This window comes from Gekko japonicus, unplaced genomic scaffold, assembly GCF_001447785.1.
Source record: "Gekko japonicus isolate JY-2015 unplaced genomic scaffold, Gekko_japonicus_V1.1 scaffold133, whole genome shotgun sequence".
Taxonomy (NCBI): Eukaryota; Metazoa; Chordata; class Lepidosauria; order Squamata; family Gekkonidae; genus Gekko; species Gekko japonicus.
In genome coordinates, this window is record NW_015171506.1 from 1,733,666 (window position 1) to 1,753,545 (window position 19,880).

General features: G+C 40.2%; 1 protein-coding gene across 1 annotated transcript in view; it reads left to right on the forward strand.

Annotated features, from left to right (window-relative positions):
- RASEF (RAS and EF-hand domain containing) overlaps positions 1–19,880 on the forward strand; it is a 43,206-nt gene that overhangs the window by 19,428 nt on the left and 3,898 nt on the right. The window contains exons 4-16 of the mRNA XM_015419277.1: positions 991–1,086; positions 2,201–2,278; positions 3,211–3,326; positions 3,451–3,519; positions 4,021–4,105; positions 5,214–5,283; positions 6,594–6,817; positions 7,668–7,749; positions 9,416–9,550; positions 10,980–11,061; positions 12,278–12,392; positions 13,029–13,148; positions 14,018–14,094. Of these exons, the coding sequence (XP_015274763.1) occupies positions 991–1,086; positions 2,201–2,278; positions 3,211–3,326; positions 3,451–3,519; positions 4,021–4,105; positions 5,214–5,283; positions 6,594–6,817; positions 7,668–7,749; positions 9,416–9,550; positions 10,980–11,061; positions 12,278–12,392; positions 13,029–13,148; positions 14,018–14,094 (1,349 nt within the window). The remainder of the gene's footprint in view (positions 1–990; positions 1,087–2,200; positions 2,279–3,210; positions 3,327–3,450; positions 3,520–4,020; positions 4,106–5,213; positions 5,284–6,593; positions 6,818–7,667; positions 7,750–9,415; positions 9,551–10,979; positions 11,062–12,277; positions 12,393–13,028; positions 13,149–14,017; positions 14,095–19,880) is intronic.

Consider the following 19,880-nt stretch of genomic DNA (forward strand, 5'->3'; position numbering starts at 1 on the left):
CATTGACTGGATCTAAAGTATAAAAATATCTGGCCATGATCTAGAGAACTACAACAGGAAGGCCCAAGGCTGCTGTGGCCCAGCCAGTGAAAACAACTCTTAAGTCATGTAGCCCTGGAGGGTCTCCATAGGCCTGCCTGCAAAAACATGAGAGCTTATCAAATCATTTGGCTGGGCTGATAATAGATTGATGGGCAGTGGCGGGTGTAGTACTGCAAGTTGTGCAGACCTGGTCTTGTGGCTAGTGTATGCCCTGTGACACTTCTCATGTTTGGGGGGGAATGGCAGACTCACATTTTTTATCACAACCTGCTTTGGAATGTTCCCTGGCCTTTAAAATATTTTTCTGCTGTGAATGGGGGAAGGGTGGCGTAGTGGGATGGCTGTTCTCTTTGAAATGGTCCAAGCCCTTCTGGTCATCATGAAAAATACCAATTAAATGTTTCAAACGATAGGTATCTGCTAAGTATTCTTCAGTTCACTATCTAGGTATTAATATATGGGTGGAATATTTCTCTTATCGTTCTCTGAAATTTAGTAGCTTATCTTGCTCTGTAGCTCTACATTCATAGCTCCACATATTTTCAAAAGTATAACACCCCAAATGTAAATGCAAGGTCACTGTGATATTTACTTTGTGGGATAGTACTGTACTATAAATTTTAATGGTTACTATGCACTCAGTTATTACTGATACTGTGCTGACCTATGATGCAGAGATTGTACTTCGCATTCTAGTCAGTACTGTGGATTTCCTTGCTTTTGGTTGCTTTCTGGCTTGCCAATAGTGTAACATACTGTAGCAACCCTATACAGTTGCTATAAATGTATTCCTGTATAACATACACTTCAGAGTTAGCTCAAAATGGGTTTTATTATGCTTCAGTTGGGGAAAATATGCTCGCAATACATACAGTGTAAGGAAGCTTGTTTAAGGGAGCTTGTTTAAGGTTGCCACTCGCTATTGAACAAAAATGTGAATTATTGTAGGAGAAACGCAAGGCAGAAGAGGCTCTCGGTGATCTCAAGCAGCAGTATGAAGCTGAAGTCGATGACCTCCAAGTGACAATAAAGAAACTTAAAATGGTAGGTAGCGCTGATTTTTGGATCAGATCATGAATAATGCATATGGTCTGATATAGTAACTATTTCTGAGGTATCAGGCTTCAGTGTATGAAGCTTGGGCTTCATCTTGCTGTAAGCTCCCTTGAACCATGAGGAAAGGCAGGATATAAATATTTTACTAAATAATTAAAAATTGTTTGGGCCACAAGTAGGGTTGTCTGGCTACAGGAAATCTGGAATTACGAAAGATCTCCAGTCCAGACAACAGAAATCAGTTTCCCTGTAGGATATGGTGTCCTCAGAGGGTAGCCAGTATGGCATCACATCCTTACTGAGCTCCCTGTCCTCCACAAACCCTGTCCTTCCCAGGCTCCACCCCCAACCCTCCAGGAATTTCTCAAACTGGACTTGACAATGCTAGCCACAAGAATCAAGTTCTTTAGATGGACTGAAGGCAGCTCTCCCCATTTATGATCCCTATGGGACCAATGACCTATCCATTGACAAGTGCACTACATTTATCTTTGAGGCAAAGTTTCGTTTCATTATTCATTTTCCTCAAAAGTTACAATTGCAACAGCTAAATTTAGAAGAAGAAGAAGAAAAAATCTTTGAGAGTCTAGTTTTATAATTCTAAGTACTGTTTTGTATTGTTTAAATACATGACACAGCCAGAAAACCAGCCATTCAACTGTAGCTTACTGTTTGAGAACTGGGAAACTATTGCTTCTTTCAGTTTAGCTGCAAGTGACTAAAGTTGGTCTGAACAAGGAAATGAATTACTCTTATCTTTTGGTAGCCTAATACATTTTGATGCCTTACATTCAAAGCTGGTTCGAAGAACTTCTAGCCTATTACATTTTGATGCCTTACATTCAAAACTGGCTCAAAGAACTTTGGCCATGCTTGCCAAAATCCTGTTCCTAGGTCACTGGACCTTTAGGAATAGCATGCCTCTTTAGGAATAGCATGCCTCTACAGGGAAACTGGGACAGGAGAGGCCAATATGAGGGGAAATGATGCATAGGATGTACTGAAGATGAAAGGCTTGGTCTCTTTCTACTAAATTCTGTGGATTTTAATAGGTCAGTTAAAATTACATTGTTGCAACAAGACATTTTCTTTACTGTTTCAGCTTGAAGAACAATCTAAAAACATCAATCACAAAGGAGATTTGGCACTACTAAGGAACAGGATACGTGATTTGACATTGGTACGACCGTATGACTTTCCTCCTCATAGTGGACAGTAATTGTAGGTGGTAACAGTATGATAATTCATTTGTGAGGACCAACTAAACAATGCAAGATAGCAAGCGTTTAAGTTACCAGTACTCTTCTTGTTTAAGTGAAACAAAAAAGAAGTGGGGAGAGGAAAAAAATGATGATGGGCATGATAGAATGCCAAAGAGAAATCTCTCTGTGCCTGGAGAGAAGAAATGTTACATGTATAGCTAAGCTGGACTATGGTAGGTGGAAAAAGTTACTGCCATATTTCAGCCTGGCCTTTTTCAGCATATCTAATCTGTTTTCCACCTACCATTTTTAAATGTTTGGCTGAATAGTTGCATTTTCTTGAAGTCTGTCAAGGTTTGGGGAAGATTATTAGCACTTTATATGTTTGCATGAGTGTTTGTGTGTATACATACCACATATACACTCATATAACATCTCTCTCTAAACTGCTACTCGTTGTTGTTGTTATTGACAACATCTATATCCCACCTTTCTGCCCTTACAAGGGCCACCAAGGCGGCTAACAAATTAAAACATAAAGATAAATTACATTATACAACTATTAAAATCATTCTTCCCCTAACATATCATATATATTTACATGTTTAGGTTTTACTACCACATTTTAGCAGTGAAAATAACAGGCTGAATTGAATTCATGAATATATTTTTATGATTGCTCATGGTAGGGAGAATTTTCTCTTATTTCCACACTAGAAATACATTTAAACAGTCTTGATGTGTAGATCCAATTCTTATGAGCACCATCACAGAGTATGCCTTTTTATATTACCATTTCATAGGTAGCAGCTTTTTCATGTTTAGTTCCTTTTAAAAATATTTGAATCAACAGTGCTTCTTTTTAAAGTGGTCTGATGAATAATTTAAAGTGTCTTGCTTTTATTTTTAGGAAAATCATAAACTTAAAAAAGATCTCATGGAAGCACAAACAAATATTGCTTTCCTTCAGAGTGAATTAGATACTTTGAAAAGTGACCTTGCTGATCAGAGTTTGAATTCAGAGAGGTATGATTCTTTAATAATGATACTGATAGAAAATAGTTGTTTAGTGATGTGGATATATGTAATGTATTGTATATGTATATGTAATGTATATGATGTGGATAACTGTATTAATTTTGGGCTTTAGAGACCTGGAAATGATCAGAGAATACACTGAAGACAGAGATAGCTTGGAAAGGCAGATAGAAATACTGCAGTAAGCTACTTTCAATTACTTTTTTATATATGAACTTTAATATGTAAAAGCTGGGCACCTCTTGTAAAGTAAGAAAGAAATGCAATAGTAAACGTACTGATCCCATTGTCCTCATAGCAAAACCTTAAAATGTAAAAAGAACTGGGGGAGAGTGAATCTCCCCACCAGAACAGTCAGCTCCAGGAGAACACATGGAGTATTACATGGCATATGTTATGAAAAGACTGTACTTATTTTATGCCCTGTTTTGGTCTGTTGTGATTCCTGCCCCAAATACAAAAGGTGGGATAGTAAATGGGATGAAATGCTGAATTAACGGTTTCCTTCTTATTCCTGGCTGTTCCGTATCTCTTATTGACCATTGTGAGTTTTCTTAAGAGTGAAAGAATGCCTTGCAGTTCCTTAATTTTGCTAGATGTCCTCATGCTCACTTTTAAAAACTGGAAATGCTGTTCTTGACCTGTTTTCCACATGAATGTTATTTTCCTGGTTTGTTTTTAGGACAGCGAACAGGAAACTTCATGACAGTAACGATGGTTTACGAAGTGCATTAGAGAACAGCTGGAGCATATATAACAGATCGCTGGTAGTTATTAATGTTGTATAATTAACTGTGTGTTATATAAATATTTGCTCATGGCTATAAGCCAATGTAAGACATCATCAAGGGTCACTGAAATAATATAGTCAGTCTAGTTTTATGACAAGGTTACTGAGAGCAGATTTTCATTCTGACATGTAACTCAAGCACCTATATGTTTTTCTGTTTATATATCTGGGCATCATGAACTGTATGTAGTCTTCAGGATAGGAGTAGTAGAAATGTTTGATTTAATAAATTTTAGTTGAATAAACTACAACATTTTGCTATATAGTAAGTTGGAAAACTTTGCTCAGCATCTCTGTACTCTGTTTCAATTTGCCATCCTGGTTCACCTTCAGTATGTGCAATGGTGCCATCATGTAATGACTTCACAGTGTGTCCAGGGATGTGTCCTGGGGAGAGTGGGGCTTCCCCTTCCCCTCAGACAAACTCCAGTAAGCAAGTTGTGAGGAATGAGTGGCTTGAAATGGTCCCTGTTTCCTTTGTGGAGGCAGGTTGAAGCACATGTATGTGGTTTCCATAGATTCCTAGATAGTATTTGTGTCATTATTTACAAAGGGACCTGGGAAAAACCTAAATTTACGAGTTACAGATGTCTCTGATCTTTAGGAACAAGAAATAACATAAAGGGTCAACACAACTGTATTTTTAACCACAAAAATAATTCAATACTCCTCCCATATCTTCCTGCATGTGGTTATGTACGTATGGACGAATATGAAGCTACCGTGTACCAAAACGAGACATTAGTGCGTTGAGATCGGTACTGTCTCCTCAGACTGACAGTGGCTCTCCAGTGTCTCCAGGGCAGAGGTCTTTCAATTCAGCTGGTCCTTTTTAACTGGAATGCTGGGGGTTGAAACTGGGGCCTTGCAGAGGTTCTTCCACTGAGCCACAGCCCATCCCCTATTGCTTGTTTTTTGTGACAGAATAATGGTCTGCAATACATCAGCATTGCTGAGAGTAACACGGGCTACAGAAAGTGGCTCCATGCAGGAAAATGTACTTCACAATACTGCCTGTTAAAATAAAATAAAAGGTGTATTGTACTATTATACTGAAAAGCTTAGTTCTTACATGTATTTTTCAGCGTCTAACCAACTCGTCTCCAGCAAACACAGTCTCCAGAAACAGTCCTAAATGCATCGGTGGCCAGTCTCCCCAAAATACACAATATGACAGGTAGGTCTGAACTTTTTGTCACTTAGATGGTAAGATTTGAAAATAAAGAGTAACATTGTAGGCCGGAACCCTAAACTGCACCCACAACATGTGAACAGGTTCAACTAAAATAATGAAATTTTACTTCCAAGTGGTTGTTTAGGATTGGATTGCTGTGGAAGCGTGGCAGTTGCCACATGTGCCTTGCGGATGCATGTAAAGAACATGTATTCATGTAATGAATCTTCTATTAAGAGATTAGTGCTACTGAAGGATACCAATGCCTTGGTTGGTTGTTTACCCCATGCTGCTCCCTAGTGGCGTATATGGTCAGCTGGCAGCAAGAGGCAGTCTTCTGCCGACTGGCTGTTAAGAATAACTGTTCTTTAACTGAAGCCCTACTTTAGATGAATAACTTCGCAGGCCTGCATTTGGCATAGCTCAGTTCAGTGAGGTGTCACAGGGAAGCTTCCTTAATTTCAGATACAACAAATGCTTTGAGCAGTTTGAGTTTTCTGCAAATCTCAGAGTGGGGCTCTTGAAACACCTCTGTACCTCTGGTAAAATGTGCATGCTTCATTACATGATAGATGTAGGATATGAAAGCCTTTTGAGAACTGGCTGATACATTAAACATTAATTTTTCAACAACTGTTATGCTCCCTTTATGGTTTCTGCAGAAAGATACTTATTGGAACTTGGAAATAGTGTACACTTAGAAGATAGTTAACTGTGTTCATTAGCTATTGAGTTTATATGACCTGTTTATCATAATAAATTAGGAACCACAGACCTATATGCACTTCGACGGCTTCAAATTTATGTTATTGAACTCATCTTATTATAACCTTTTAAAATTATAAAAGGTGGCCAAACTGTTAGGAATTGTTTCTGGGATAGCACACACACAGCTTTTGAGTGCCTAAGGAAACAAGAGAATTAAAAGCAAGAACCTCTGTTGTTGATATGCACAATGGGGACTTCTCTTTCTTGTACTTCCCCAAATTAGAATTGTGGACAGGAAAAGATGTTTCTAACAACAGCATAATCTTTAAGAGTTCAAGGACAGAAATCCATGAGTAATGGCCTGGCCTTTGGCGTTACTATGTTGAAGGTTTTCTTGGGTGGGGGTGGGGGCAGCAGGGGAAGCCAGCCAGGAGGGTTATTCAGGAAAGGACGTAAAAGTGGCAGAGAACATGTTTTGTGCATCTTTCAGGTACGCAGAGATGGTTGCCTCTAGATTATTAACTTTGGCAACCAATACTGTAAATTGCTCTCTCTCCTTTTGTTCCAATCAGGTCATCTCATTCTTCCTATGTGGATGAAGACTGTGATTCTCTGGCACTTTGTGATCCTATGCAGAGGATAAACTGCGAGGTAGACAGCTTGCCTGAAAGCTGCTTTGACAGTGGTCTATCTACCTTGAGAGACTCCAATGAATATGATTCAGAACTGGAATCCAAACATCAAAGGATTTCTCAAAGGTCACAGTGTCCACAGGAAAGCTTTGCGGGAGATGCTTCTGATACAGACGTAAGCGCTTACTGCATTTTTAAAAATAATCTATTTTGTGTTCGGGGCGGGGGGGGGAGTTCTTGCTGCCCATAGAGTGAAAATATTCTCTTCATATAGGTCAGAGTCAGCCAAGTGTTTGAATCTGGCTTTTGAGTTAAGGTGTAAAACACACACATACAGGAAAAGGTTCAGCATGTGTAAGTGAACTGAATGTTTTAGTGACTTGTACAGATATATTTCTATGACTGAATTTCATCATTTTTGAAAAAAAATTATTTCAACCTGTAGCGAATAAAATTTAGATAAAATTTATTTTATTAAAATGTGTATATCCTGCAGTGCTCACAAGTTATCAAGAATTAGCAACGAAACAATAAACCAGCAGCCCTAAAATAACCTTTTAAAAAGCTATAGAAGTAAAATCACCAAAACCCAACACAGGAACATTTCTAGTCATCAGGGTAGCAAGGGTGGGGGAGAATCAGAATCAGATCACACCCCTTTAATTAAAGACCTGAGAAAAGTTTCATCTGGTGTATAAAGCTAAATGAGCTTGGCATCACAGGTGGGGGTTCTAGAGTCAACATTGCCACCACACATGGTGTAGGTCTTTGAAGACTGTCCACTTTTTCTCCTTTAGGTGATTATCGTATTTGTGTGGTGTGATTTCTGGGAGAGGGTTTCCAAGCGCATACATCTTTGGCCTAAGCCTGGACCCCTTTTTGTCAATAATTTATCTGTAAATCCCCCTTGTTGCTTTTCATTTTGTGCTGTTTTCTCACTGTTTTGGTTGGCTCTCCCCTCTCCCCTAAAGCCACCACATACTAACCGAGTTATTGAAAGTAATAACATTTGCTTGTTTGTGTAGGTCCCTGATATCAGAGATGAAGAAGTGTATAGTCCTGATGAAGTCAGTACGGTGTTAGATTGGAAACCATGCCAGCCTATTAGTCGAAGCAGTTCTGGAGCTTCCACAAGGAAGTACATCTCCGCCATCTCTCCACAGGTAATTCATGCAAAGTGGTCATAAATGCAGAGGCTGAGATGCAAAGAGCTTCTTTGGAGACTTCCATTGTCTTGAGGAATCTGACCTTTTTGGTTTAGAATGGCAGGTTCCCAGGCCATCGTGTGAGCCGCTTTTGAAATATTTCCCTTTCAAAAGAAGGTTGGCATGCAGTATGAGAGACTGTTGTTTGAGAAACACAAATGCAAAACTGTATTGGGCACATGGAAGTAGCTGTGAGACCCTTCCAAACTACATGCTGTATTTTAAGCCACTGCAATCATCTGAAAGGTGCCGCTAATGTAATACCTTAATTGCATTTTGCATAATTTTTACAGAATGTGGTGGATGCCCAGTTCTAATGGTTATACTGTTATACTTTCAGAATAAGCATATGTCATGATCTGGGCTGTGCCACCAGAGGCCTATTAGGCCCAAGGAGCCTGGCTAGCAGTAGGGGAGACTGGGCCTACAAACCCCAGAAGGCCTTGGGAAGTTTTGGCGCCGATTTTGACCAATAGGGAAGAAGAGGGCTGGGGAATATAGGAACTAGTACAAGAGGGAAAGCTGTTCTTCTTCCCAGGGAACAGAGCCAGAAGGGACTGAGGCTGCTGTGGGGAAAAAACCCTCATCCTGAGGGAAGGGTGAGTAGTCTAAGGCCACTTGAGATAGTGAGCTAGGGACAGTATATATTTAGATGTGTTAGGGCATTTGATTTCTTTCACCCACTTACTGTTATTATTCTGCACCTTGTTAGTTTGACCTATAAAATAAACTATTTTCATTGTTCACTCTGCCTGGTCTTCATGCCTATTATTCGGCCAAAAGGGAGGTCTAAAGGCCTGGGAGGGTGCTCTAGGCCTTCTCAGAGGAGCCTGGAACCAGAGTGGTGGCAGCGTCAGGTGACAACCCACCTGAGCCGTGACAGCAGATTTCAGGGAATGTAAAAAAATGAGTGAGACTATGGGGGGAAAGTAATCACGGATTGAGTTTTGAAATTAATAGAAAACCCAATGAATTTGTCCCTATTTTAGTTGGCCTCATCGTTTTTCATTTTCTAAAATGTATTGCTATGACAATATTTTAGAATATAGGAAGAGACCTTCTAGATCAAGTCAAGGGTCCACCTGGTCCTGCAGTCTGTTTCTACCACAGAGCTTTAGGCTTTCTTTGAAAAGGAAGAGCTCCCCATATTATTTTAGCTGATCTTTTTCTGCAACTATCCAGGACGTATGTCTTACTGAGATGGGGGCAGCCAGATCAGCACACAGTATTCTAAATACCATTGGATCACTGGTTTATGTAAAGGGATTATGATAGTGCCCCTTTTACTTTAAATATTTTTCCTAATATTCCCTAACATGGAGTTTTCTTTTTCACTCCCTTCATGCACTGAGTTCATGTTTCATTCCGCTCTCCACCATGACCCCAAGAACTTCTCGCTGATTACAACCAGTTTGGATCCCATCATGATTAGGGGTTTTCTTCCAGTATTTCAAATTTTCATAGCCGTGAGGAACAGAAACATGATTTAGCAGTGTATGCTGGAAGAATTTGCATGTTTTCATAGTGTTATATGGTGTGTGTTTGTTAAATTTAGCAGGACTCCATAGATTGCAGCTCGAGGTACCCAAGCTCAGAGAAGGCTTACAAGATAGTTCTTGCTGGGGATGCAGCAGTTGGGAAATCTAGTTTCCTTTTGAGACTTTGCAAAAATGAATTTCGAGGGAACACCAGTGCAACTCTAGGTATGTATGTTATACTTTTCTAGGTCATCAACCATTCTTTCCAGTAGCTTAGAGCTGTTTTTTGTGAGACAGTTTGTACTTGGGTATGGAATGGATTCTGAAGTCCAAAATGTACATGCATTATATCAGTTATTAAGAACAGACATGTACAAAATGCATGGCACCTTTCTTGTCAGCTCAGTTTGTCCTTGCCATACCTCTGAGGTGGCATATACTTAAAATATATCTATCTATCATTTCCATCACATATATCCTCCAAGGCAACTTATAATGTTAAAAGAAACTAGTAATACCCCCCCCCAATTACCCTACAAAGGAACATTCTGCTGTGAATAATTTGCTGGTCATGGCAGCCATAGGGCAAATATTTCTCCTGTTCCTTCCCCCTTCCCCTAAATTAACTGGAGAACTTCTACGTAAAAGTTGAGCATTGTCTCTGTGGTGGGTGGGTCATCTTCCCTCTTGGTTCTGCAGCACAGTGACGGCAACAGACTGGTGCTTTCTCATGGTTTGTGGTGCCCAGAGAAATACAGAACAGCAAATGCTTGTGTCCCCTCACCACCCCTCAGGGACTTCTTGCATCTCTGGCTACTGTTCCTTCTTTAGGCCTCAGCAGCCTGGGGTAGATAACCCTCACACCCTTCTCCAAAATAGCTGTTAAGTGTTGAAGTTTGTGTACCTCTGTATGGTGAGTAGTGACTTACCCATGGCTGCCCTTTGTGGCTCCATATGTCCAAGGTGAAATTGTTGTGCTTCACCTTGAGGCCTGTCTGTATTGTGATAAGCCATAATGTATACATTTCTGTTTCCTTCACAGCTGACCTAATAGTCATATATTTTTGTATCCAGGTATCTCCATATTCTGTGCAAAGATAATTGTATTTGCATTCTGTTATTGGACCATTTCATTGCTGGGATACCAAATTTCTGTAGCTTACTAATTGCATGGGTGAGGTGCTTAAAATTAACTTTGCTGAAAGAGACTGTTTTACTATTCACTTGTAACAGCATCAGTGTCAGGGCTATTTTTGGGCAGGAACGCACAGGAACGGAGTTCCGGCTGGCTCCCAAGTTGGCCATGCCCAGCAAGAACTCATTAGCATAATAGGCCACACCCAACAGCAGAAACTCATTAGGATTGGTTACAATTAGGGCTGTGTGGCCTAACATGCAAAAAGCCCTGGGTTTTGACAACAAACAAGGTAAAGATAATAAGAAGCAAAAGGTAGGTGTGGCTGGATGACCACACTTCTGGTAACTTGGGGTGTGTGGCCTAATATGCAAATGAGCTGTGCTGTCAGGGTGTGGCCTAATATGCTAATGAGTTCCTGCTGGGCTTTTTCTGCAAAAAAAGCCCTGATCAGTGTTAACATCAATGCAACTTTTAACTCATATTATTTAAAAATACTGACTTTGTTATACTTTTAAGGGGTTGATTTTCAGATGAAGAGGCTTATTGTTGATGGTGAACCTACAGTACTACAGCTGTGGGACACAGCTGGACAAGAGAGGTTAGTATGGTTCTATTTTTTTTATTTCATAGAACCATAGAGTTGGAAGGGATCTCCAGGGTCATCTAGTCCAACCCCCTGCACCAGGCAGGAAATTCACAAATACCCCCCCCCTCCACACCCACAGTGACCACTGTTCCATGCCCAGAACATGACAAAAAACCTCCAGGATCCCTGGCCAAACTGGCCTGGAGAAAAATTGCTTCCTGACCCCAAAGTGGCAATCAACATTTCCCTGGGCATGTAAGAAAGGGCACAAGAACTAAGCACGGAGGCAACCCTTCCTGCCCTCCCTTTTATGATCTACCTAAGTTCACAGAATCCTCATTGCTGTCAGATGGCCATCTAGCCTCTGTTTGAAAACCTCCAAAGAAGGAGAGCCCACCACCCCTCATAGAGTTGTTATGAGGATAAAACAGAGAAGGGGAGAAAGTCGTCTGCTTCTTGGAGAAAGGTGGGCCAAAAATGTAATAAATTGTAGAGCAAATTGTGTAGACATGTGTAGAGTTTTCATAACTGCACAGCAAGGTCCAGTAGTAGAATTTAAGATTTCCTACACAAAACTTCCTACTCATTTTGTTTGAAAAAAGAACCCCTTCCCGAGATAGCAAGAAAACAGCTGGCGCAGCAAGGTAATGCTAGCTGAATGGCAGCAAGGGCCTCTAGCCTAGAGAGTGCCCTACTCATTTTGTTTCAAAAAAAAAGAAAAAGCACCCCCTTCCTGAGATAGCAAGAAAACAGCTGGTGCAGCAAGGTAATGCTGGCTGAATGGCAGCAAGGGCCTCTAGCCTAGCTAAGTACTTGAAGGCTGAATGCTGGTAGAAGGGTGATCACTACTTGTGTGAAGTTATAGATAGAAAGGTGAGTTTTCCATGGGCAAAGCTGTACATGTGGAGCTCCTTGGTAAGCTTTTATAGTAGTCATGAGGATAATGGGTGGGATGCTGGTGGCTTTGTACCTTTTGTAATTGGATTGTTCTTGGGTCCTGAGTTTCCCATAGTGAGCAAAAACTTATGAGCATTGCTAACATTTAAATTCCTATTTTTGTAGTCACATAGTCCATGTATATTTAAATTAAACACTGGCTTCAGTAAGTAAAAATGTTCACTGGACCTTACTGATGCTTGTGTTGCATACCCTTCACAATAATAAAGTCACTTCATCTTAAATTTGGTTTTTTTTCCAAGTGTGACTTTCAATCGTTTTTCCTCAAAAGGTTCCGGAGCATCGCAAAATCATATTTCAGAAGAGCAGATGGCGTGCTGCTGCTATATGATGTTACGTGTGAGAAAAGTTTTCTGAATGTACGAGAATGGATAGATATGATTGAGGTAAGAACTTTAAAGCTTGCCAAGTGTGCTTGTAGTCCAGTGCTTGCAATATTAGAGGTTATTGCAGTGGGTTTTGCTGTTCTGGTGTTCCCTCAATTTGGTTCTGAGAGCTGAAGGGATATGGTTTAAAGATTCCTGAGGGATAAGGAATATTTCTTGTGGTGGAGGGTATTGTCCAGTATTGCTGTAAGTAACGGAAAAAGTAGTTTTATTGAGTGAGCAGCTGATCAAAATCTTTACCTTAGCAATGCTGGTCCAGGAGTAAATTTCATTAATATAGGGGAAGGTTTTAAGTTCCATTATGGAATGAGGGTAAAAACTGCTGTGCAGTGGCACTATGGTGGGAGCAGTTGCTTGGGAAACCTGCTTTATCCTGCAGACAATGCAGCTCAAATTCAGTGTATTAGTAATCAGGGTAGTAGTAATCAGTAACTATCATTTTACTATCTAAATGATTATCCTTAATTTTGTTAGGTAGTCTGGTTGAAATATACCGTTGAGTTTGTTTTGATAGCAAAAGTTCTAATATTTTAATTTTTACTTCTCATTATAATACCTTTAATATCACGTATTATTGCTGTTATTAAAATAAGCAGCCCAACCTCCCCAAAAAACCTAAAGCTATACTCTTTGCAGGATGCAACACATGAAAATATCCCAATCATGGTGGTCGGAAACAAAGCAGACCTTCGTCCACTGGCTTATGAACAAGGAGATAAATGTGTACCAGTAAATTATGGAGAAAAGTTGGCCATGGTAAGACTATAGAGTGAACAGTAGGGATGGGCATGAAACCAGTTCATGAGCCAAAATTCGGCACGAACTTGGCCCAGTTCAGACCCCCAAACTAGTGTTTGGGAAGGTGCCTATCCCAAACATTTACTGGACTTTTGTCCAGTGTAGTTTGGCTGTTCGGACTATTTAAACCTAACAGCTGACTTCATCAGTGGGCTTCACTTCCCATTGCTTCCAAGCAAAGGGGAAGCAAAACTGACCAGTGAAATGGCTGTCAACCATTTAAACCTAACAGCAGGGTGGGTCCGCCCATCAACTGTTAGGTTCAAATGGCTGTGTGCGATTAAACCCATGATTTTCACTGCCTCCCCGCTTCGAAGGGGGAGAAGTGAAACAAACAGGTTAAATGGCTGGCATCAATTGAACTCTTCCTGGATGATCCCCCCTTTCTCCCAGCCACGGCTTGCCATGGCTGGGAGAAAGGGGGATCTGAACTGGCTGGTTCAGGGCATTTTTTGCTCAGTTCGGTTTGGGGTTCAGTTTGGGAACCCAGCCCTGAAGCAAACTGGAATTTTTGGCTTTATGCCCATCCCTACTGAACAGTGTTAAGAAGACAGACTATTGTATAGGACTTTGTAAAGGATTTGCATAATTCATTTTGGTAGGAAATGGCATTGGTTTGACACTTAAGGTGTGGTTAGTTTAAAAATAATTACAGTCTTGTGGGTGCTTGTTTGCCTCTGTGAAATGTGTTGGATGCTTTTATGACAGGCACAGTGAGGCATGCAAAATAAAATGTAAATAGAGAACTAGACTTCTTGTTCTGGGTTGTTGTCTCTTAATACATTCATTTGAAAGAGAACTTCCACGGGTATTCTTTTTTCTCTTAGGCTTACAATGCATTGTTCTGTGAAACAAGTGCCAAAGATGGTTCTAATATTGTGGAGGCAGTTCTTCACCTTGCTCGGTATGTTGAAACGCATTAATTACATTTAGTCTATCTTAAACAGTTGTTTTAGAAGGTCAGGTCCACTAAAGGGCACAAAATGAATACAAAATATGCATGACAGTTTTCAGATGGTCATGTGTAGTTAATGTGTAGGTGTTGGTGTGCTGGGATTGTGTATGCTGCATTCACTTTTAACCTCTGCATTGTCATCACCTTGCTAGCCAAGACCTGTGCATGGAGAACTTGCGTGTGGGTATGTTAAACTTCAAAGAGATCAACATGCAGAGCTCAGGAGTGATGACAGTGGGCATCATCCCATTATCCCACATTCACAATTCATATGAAAAGAGCTCCCATAGCTTATTATGTGTGACGTCTTATTTTTCTGAGCGTTTTGATCAGCGCTTTGATAATCAGAGCTCTCAAATATATTTGTCACTGTGTCATATTTCTTCAATGACTTTGTCTTCTGAAGTACTTGTTTAGCTTTACTATTTTCATATATTGTATTACAGTGAAAGGATTCGGTTCAGTTTGTCTATATCTGCTCATCACTTTTGGCTCATTATGGGGAAGCCATGACTTGCTACACCTTCACAGCATGTGTCTGCCACATGCAGGAGTGTAGTAACTCAAACTGTTCTGTTGGTGATGTCACTGGCCCTGCCCTCTTACTCAGATGCTGCCCACTCCAGCTATCATCCCAGCCTATGCGGATCCCTGGGTCACCTTGCAGGGTGGTTCTAAGCACATCACAAGGGAAATGAGAACCATGTACTCCACTCCGAACTCCCTCAGAGGAAAGGTGGGATAAAAACCTACTAGGCAGGTATGTAGATGGATAACTGTGTCTTCCAAAGTTTGTTTTAAGTTTGGATTGACATAAAATATACACTGTTACACCTCATCTGTGTCAAAACCTTTCCCCAGCTACGTAATGGTTGTAGTGGCCCCTTACCAGGCTACCAAAGCTGGGGCAACCATTTCAAAACCTGCTGTGGGCTGGGACATGGCCATTTTTTTTTAACGGTACCATGTACTGGCCTATATCAACTTTAACTTTTTTTGCCATATGTTCACAGAGCAAGAAATACATGTGTAGTCATCACATACTAAAAATGTCACACAATTTTACATCAGCCCCTGCATGTAGGGATTGCTTTCTGTGAAGGAATGTTGTAACATGAATCAGCTTTGACAACCTTAAATTCTCAGAGCCAGAGCACATGTTCCATTCACTGAATGGATGCTGCCAAAAATGGCCATCTTGTGGTAAGTAAGGCCCCACTGTGTGGATGACCTTCATTTCTTGTGAGTTTCTGTGGCTGAATACTCTGTATATTACGCAATTGCTGTGCTCCAGGTTTCATTTGCAACAGTGTTTTCTTGTGTGGACAAGACAACGCAGTTGCAAATGGTTGCTCTATAGCACAATGATAGCCCAGGGCACAGCCTATTCTCCCCATTCTGCTTGTGGCAGCAGAGAATGGAGATGAGCCATACAAGTGATGAAGAGAGATCCATGGCACGAATAAGTTGTAGATACTGGCTAGGGTACTGACAATGGTGGCCTGCATGTGCCAAGTCTAATGTGCTCCAGTCCAAAGGCAGCTGTAGGATTCTGTAAAAGTGTTTTTAGCATTCAGCAAGCCTTTAGGCCTTTAGTAATAATTTATTTCCAAGCCAAAATAAATGTTGTTTATTTCACTACTGGAACCTGCATGAATTATTAGTCCCTCTGTTACTTTTAATATATGATGCTTCAAATCAAAAATGTGTGATGCTGAAGTGATTTTGGTATTGTGGCAAAATTAACCATGTTGTATTTATTCAAATGTAAGACTGGATTTGTTCCTGGTGTGTCATCAAAAAATGGGGGGGGGTCATCTTAAATTCACATACAAGTTGTGGTTTCTGTATTGGGTTTTGATGCTCTAACTGAAAATAAAAATAAAAAATGGATTCCTGGAAAGAGGCATAGCTGCTTGTTCATTCAGAGTGTTGAGAAATCTCTTATCTCCCGGTGGCAACAGGTGCTGCAGAAGTGTAAGCAGCCATTTATCTGGAAATGTCAATTCAAAGTTAATTGTTGCTGTGTATGATTCATTTCCAAGAATTTTCAGGAGTGCCCTTTTAAATAATTCAGTGCATTAGGGATTTTTGTAGCACAATTATAGAAGCCAAACAATGGGTAGAAATAGGCCTTTAACTCTAACTTTAGGATGTTTAAATAATTTATTTTAGAGTTAAAATATTCTTCTCTTTGCTATACTCAGATTTCAACTATTTTCATCCTTGGAAAGGAAACCTGTTTCTTTGGAGCATGTTAATATATTTGAGCAATGGCAGACTATGTGTGAACATATCCAAGAGATCCAAAGAGGAAATTGCTTTATTTGGTTATCTTCCCACTTTCTGAAGAATGATTTCTTTGCTAAATGAACATTTCAGTAGGGCAGCCTGTTGAACCTGTGGAGTATAACACTCTGAAGTTTCATTATATTGCCATTACCTTTGCCAAATAGCATTTGGTCATTTTCTGACCAAGTACCATAAGTTCTAGGGGTCAGTATGGCAATCCAGTCATAGGTAAAGGTAAAGGTTCCCTTGCTCGAAAGCCAGTTGAGTCCGACTCTAGGGTTGCGGTGCTCATCTCCGTTTCAAAGCCGAAGAGCCAGCGCTGTCCGAAGACATTTCCGTGGTCATGTGGCTGGCCTGACTAAACACCAAGGCGCACGGAACGCTGTTACCTTCCCACTGAAGTGGTACCTATTTATCTACTTGCAATTTCTTGCTTTTGAACTGCTAGGTTGGCAGGAGCTGGAACTAGAGATGGGAGCTCACTTCGTCATGTGGCAACTCGGGTCTCGAACTGCTGAACTACTGACCTTCCACAGCCTGCAGTTCAGCGTTGTAGTGAAATTTTAAGTACTTTGTTGGTACTACATAGAGCCAAACATTTTTTATTTTAAAAACCTGTTATAAAACTAACTGGCCCATATCCAGAGATTAATGTTACAGGCACCCAGGGTAGCAATGTGTATGAAGTGATCCTAGGCATCAGATGGGAATGAGCAATGCCATTAAAATCATATACTGGATGGATGGGGGTCTTTCCATAAATCCTGATGAGGATTCAGAGCATCCTGGTATGCATCTATGACGAAACCCCTGTATCTCTCTAAATGTCTGGCAGATTTTTCCCGCCAAAAATTTAGTTCTCTTCAGTGTCTGAGTTGTCTTACAGTAGTGTGTATATCTTCTTATCCTTTTATATAAACTTGAAACTGTCCCACCCTTTGTTTAGACATTGGTTTAGGCTTTAGACGCAGTACAGGAACTTGAGGGAAAGACAGGAGCCATTCTGTTTTATAAACCCTTATGAAATGGTACTTGAGGCAAAGTAACTTTGAAAAACAGAATAAAGATTTTATTAAACAGGCAGCGAATATATGTATAATAGGAATATTCAACGTTCTGGGATTGCTGAGATAAAAACTTTCGAATATATATGGAATTGAATTTTTAGAACATTCAAGAGAGTATATTTGTAGTTTTGTTTCAAGGTTTTTTCGTTCTTTGAGAGGTACTTTGTTCAGTATATTTCAACACTAACACAGTTCTTATTAATGTTTCTTCTGGAGGACAGCATTTGCTTAAAGTTTCTAGATTTCTTCCTTCAGAGTTCTAGGTTCTCCTTTTGATATTATAGCTTTTCACTAACTGCTGAGGTGTCTAAGCGTCTTCCCTTTATCACAGTCCAGGGTTCTCTTTCCAACCCCTTTCACTGGCAGAAAGTTATTCTCCTTGTCCCTAAGAAGCAATAATTCGTTTTACTATTTGGCTTGAATGGGAGTTCACTCTAACTACTTAGACCTTCTGCCAAATCCTTCTCCAGTATCCTTTGTCTATATAAGGCTGTTCTATAGCTTTCCTGACTGAGAATCTAGATTCTTCCTCAGAGCAGTTTTAATATATTTAAGACAGTGGGATTTCTCTTCTCCTCTTTGTAGAAGTACTTTTCTGAGTATTGTCTGTCAGAAAACATTGACTCCCAAATGTCTCTTCCCTCAGAAGCCAAACCCTCTGGCTACTGAGCCAGACATTAGTTTTCAGAGGAAGACCAAAAGTGTCTCAAAAGTCAAAAGACTAAATTGCACCTCTTTTCCCTCTAGATCAGCTGTTTTCTCTCTCAGCTGATGTTGGCCAATCAAAGAGCAGGTAGAGCAGCCAATCACATAAGCTCTTTTCTCTTGGGAAGATAAATTAATGTACTCCCTTGACTCTCTGACACAAGCAGCATTTTAAAAAGCCTGTTTTTCTGTGCAATCTATCACAGCATCCAATTCCTTTCTTCATCTATGTGGCCTTCTGTGTGTGGTTTCTAATCCTCTGCTGGGAAGAATCTACACAGAGAATCCATAAATATAGCTGTAAGTACAGATCCCAGCCATTATGGATGCTATGCAGAAAGCAGGATCCTTGTTGGGTCATGAGCTTTTATTAATCTGGAGTAGAAGTCCCTTTTCCTAGCCTTTGTTCAGCTCTTTTCCTCTGTCAGTTTATATACTGACTCTGAAGACAAATATGCACCCTAGATGTTTCACAACCCATAAATAAGATTATAAACAATAAAACAACGTAATGATACAAATCCAACAGCAGGTATAATACCGAAGATACCAGATACACCATGTAAATAATATAACACAACATTAGCAAATGGATTGCCTGCTGTCTGCACCTGACCCAGTCTTGCTCCTGCACTGTGGAGCAATTAAAGTTCCTAAACTCTTCAGCTGCAGTGCCATGTAGATTGCAGTCTCTCTTGGAGATGACAAGAGCATGGATTATGGTGACTAGATCACACTTCCAGAGGAAGAAAGCCAATAATGTTTAAAAACATTATGTGCTCCAGATGATATCTGATTGTTAAACTGCAGATCTGGATCTAACAGCACCCCCATGATGTTTTCAAAAATGTGGTCCTGCTGATTAAGCGGGAATGCACCTCATCCAGAGTAGGCTGTATTCCATTTATGTGATCAGTACCACCAATAGCACCATGGTGGTATCAAGATGGTGCTTCAGTTTGGCCCTCTGATAATTCCCCCAGGATACCTAGGTAGGTATCAGGTTTAGGTCTTAGGTAAACAGGCAGTAGGAACAAAGTAACTTTGTATAAATATGAACAAAAATTGTCATAAACATGTAGCTGTTTATTTATTTATTTATTATTCACATTTCTATCCCACCCTCCCCGGAGGCTCAGGGCGGCTTACAGGGCATATTGCCAGATAAAACCATAAAACAATACAAAATATTAAATTACAACCCTATTAAAAACAGATTTTGATGCTCTTCTCAGTAAAATATCCAATCTCTACAAATTCTAAAATTTCTAAAAGCAAGATGGCTATCCCTGACCATCCCGTTCTCACCCATAGTGCAGTGACTAGATGTGCGTGCCCCATCCTGATGTCCATATATGGGGAATAGATGGTACTAGTGCGGTGGTAGTGCACTAGTGGTGGCGAATATGAACAAAAAATTGTCATAAACATGTAGCTGTTTGTTTGTTTATTTTATTTATTTATTTATTTTTCACATTTCTATCCCGCCCTCCCCGGAGGCTCAGGGCGGCTTACAGGGCATATTGCCAGATAAAACCATAAAACAATACAAAATATTAAATTACAACCCTATTAAAAACAGATTTTGATGCTCCTCTCAGCAAAATATCCAATCTCTACAAATTCTAAAATTTCTAAAAGCAAGATGGCTATCCCTGACCATCCCGTTCT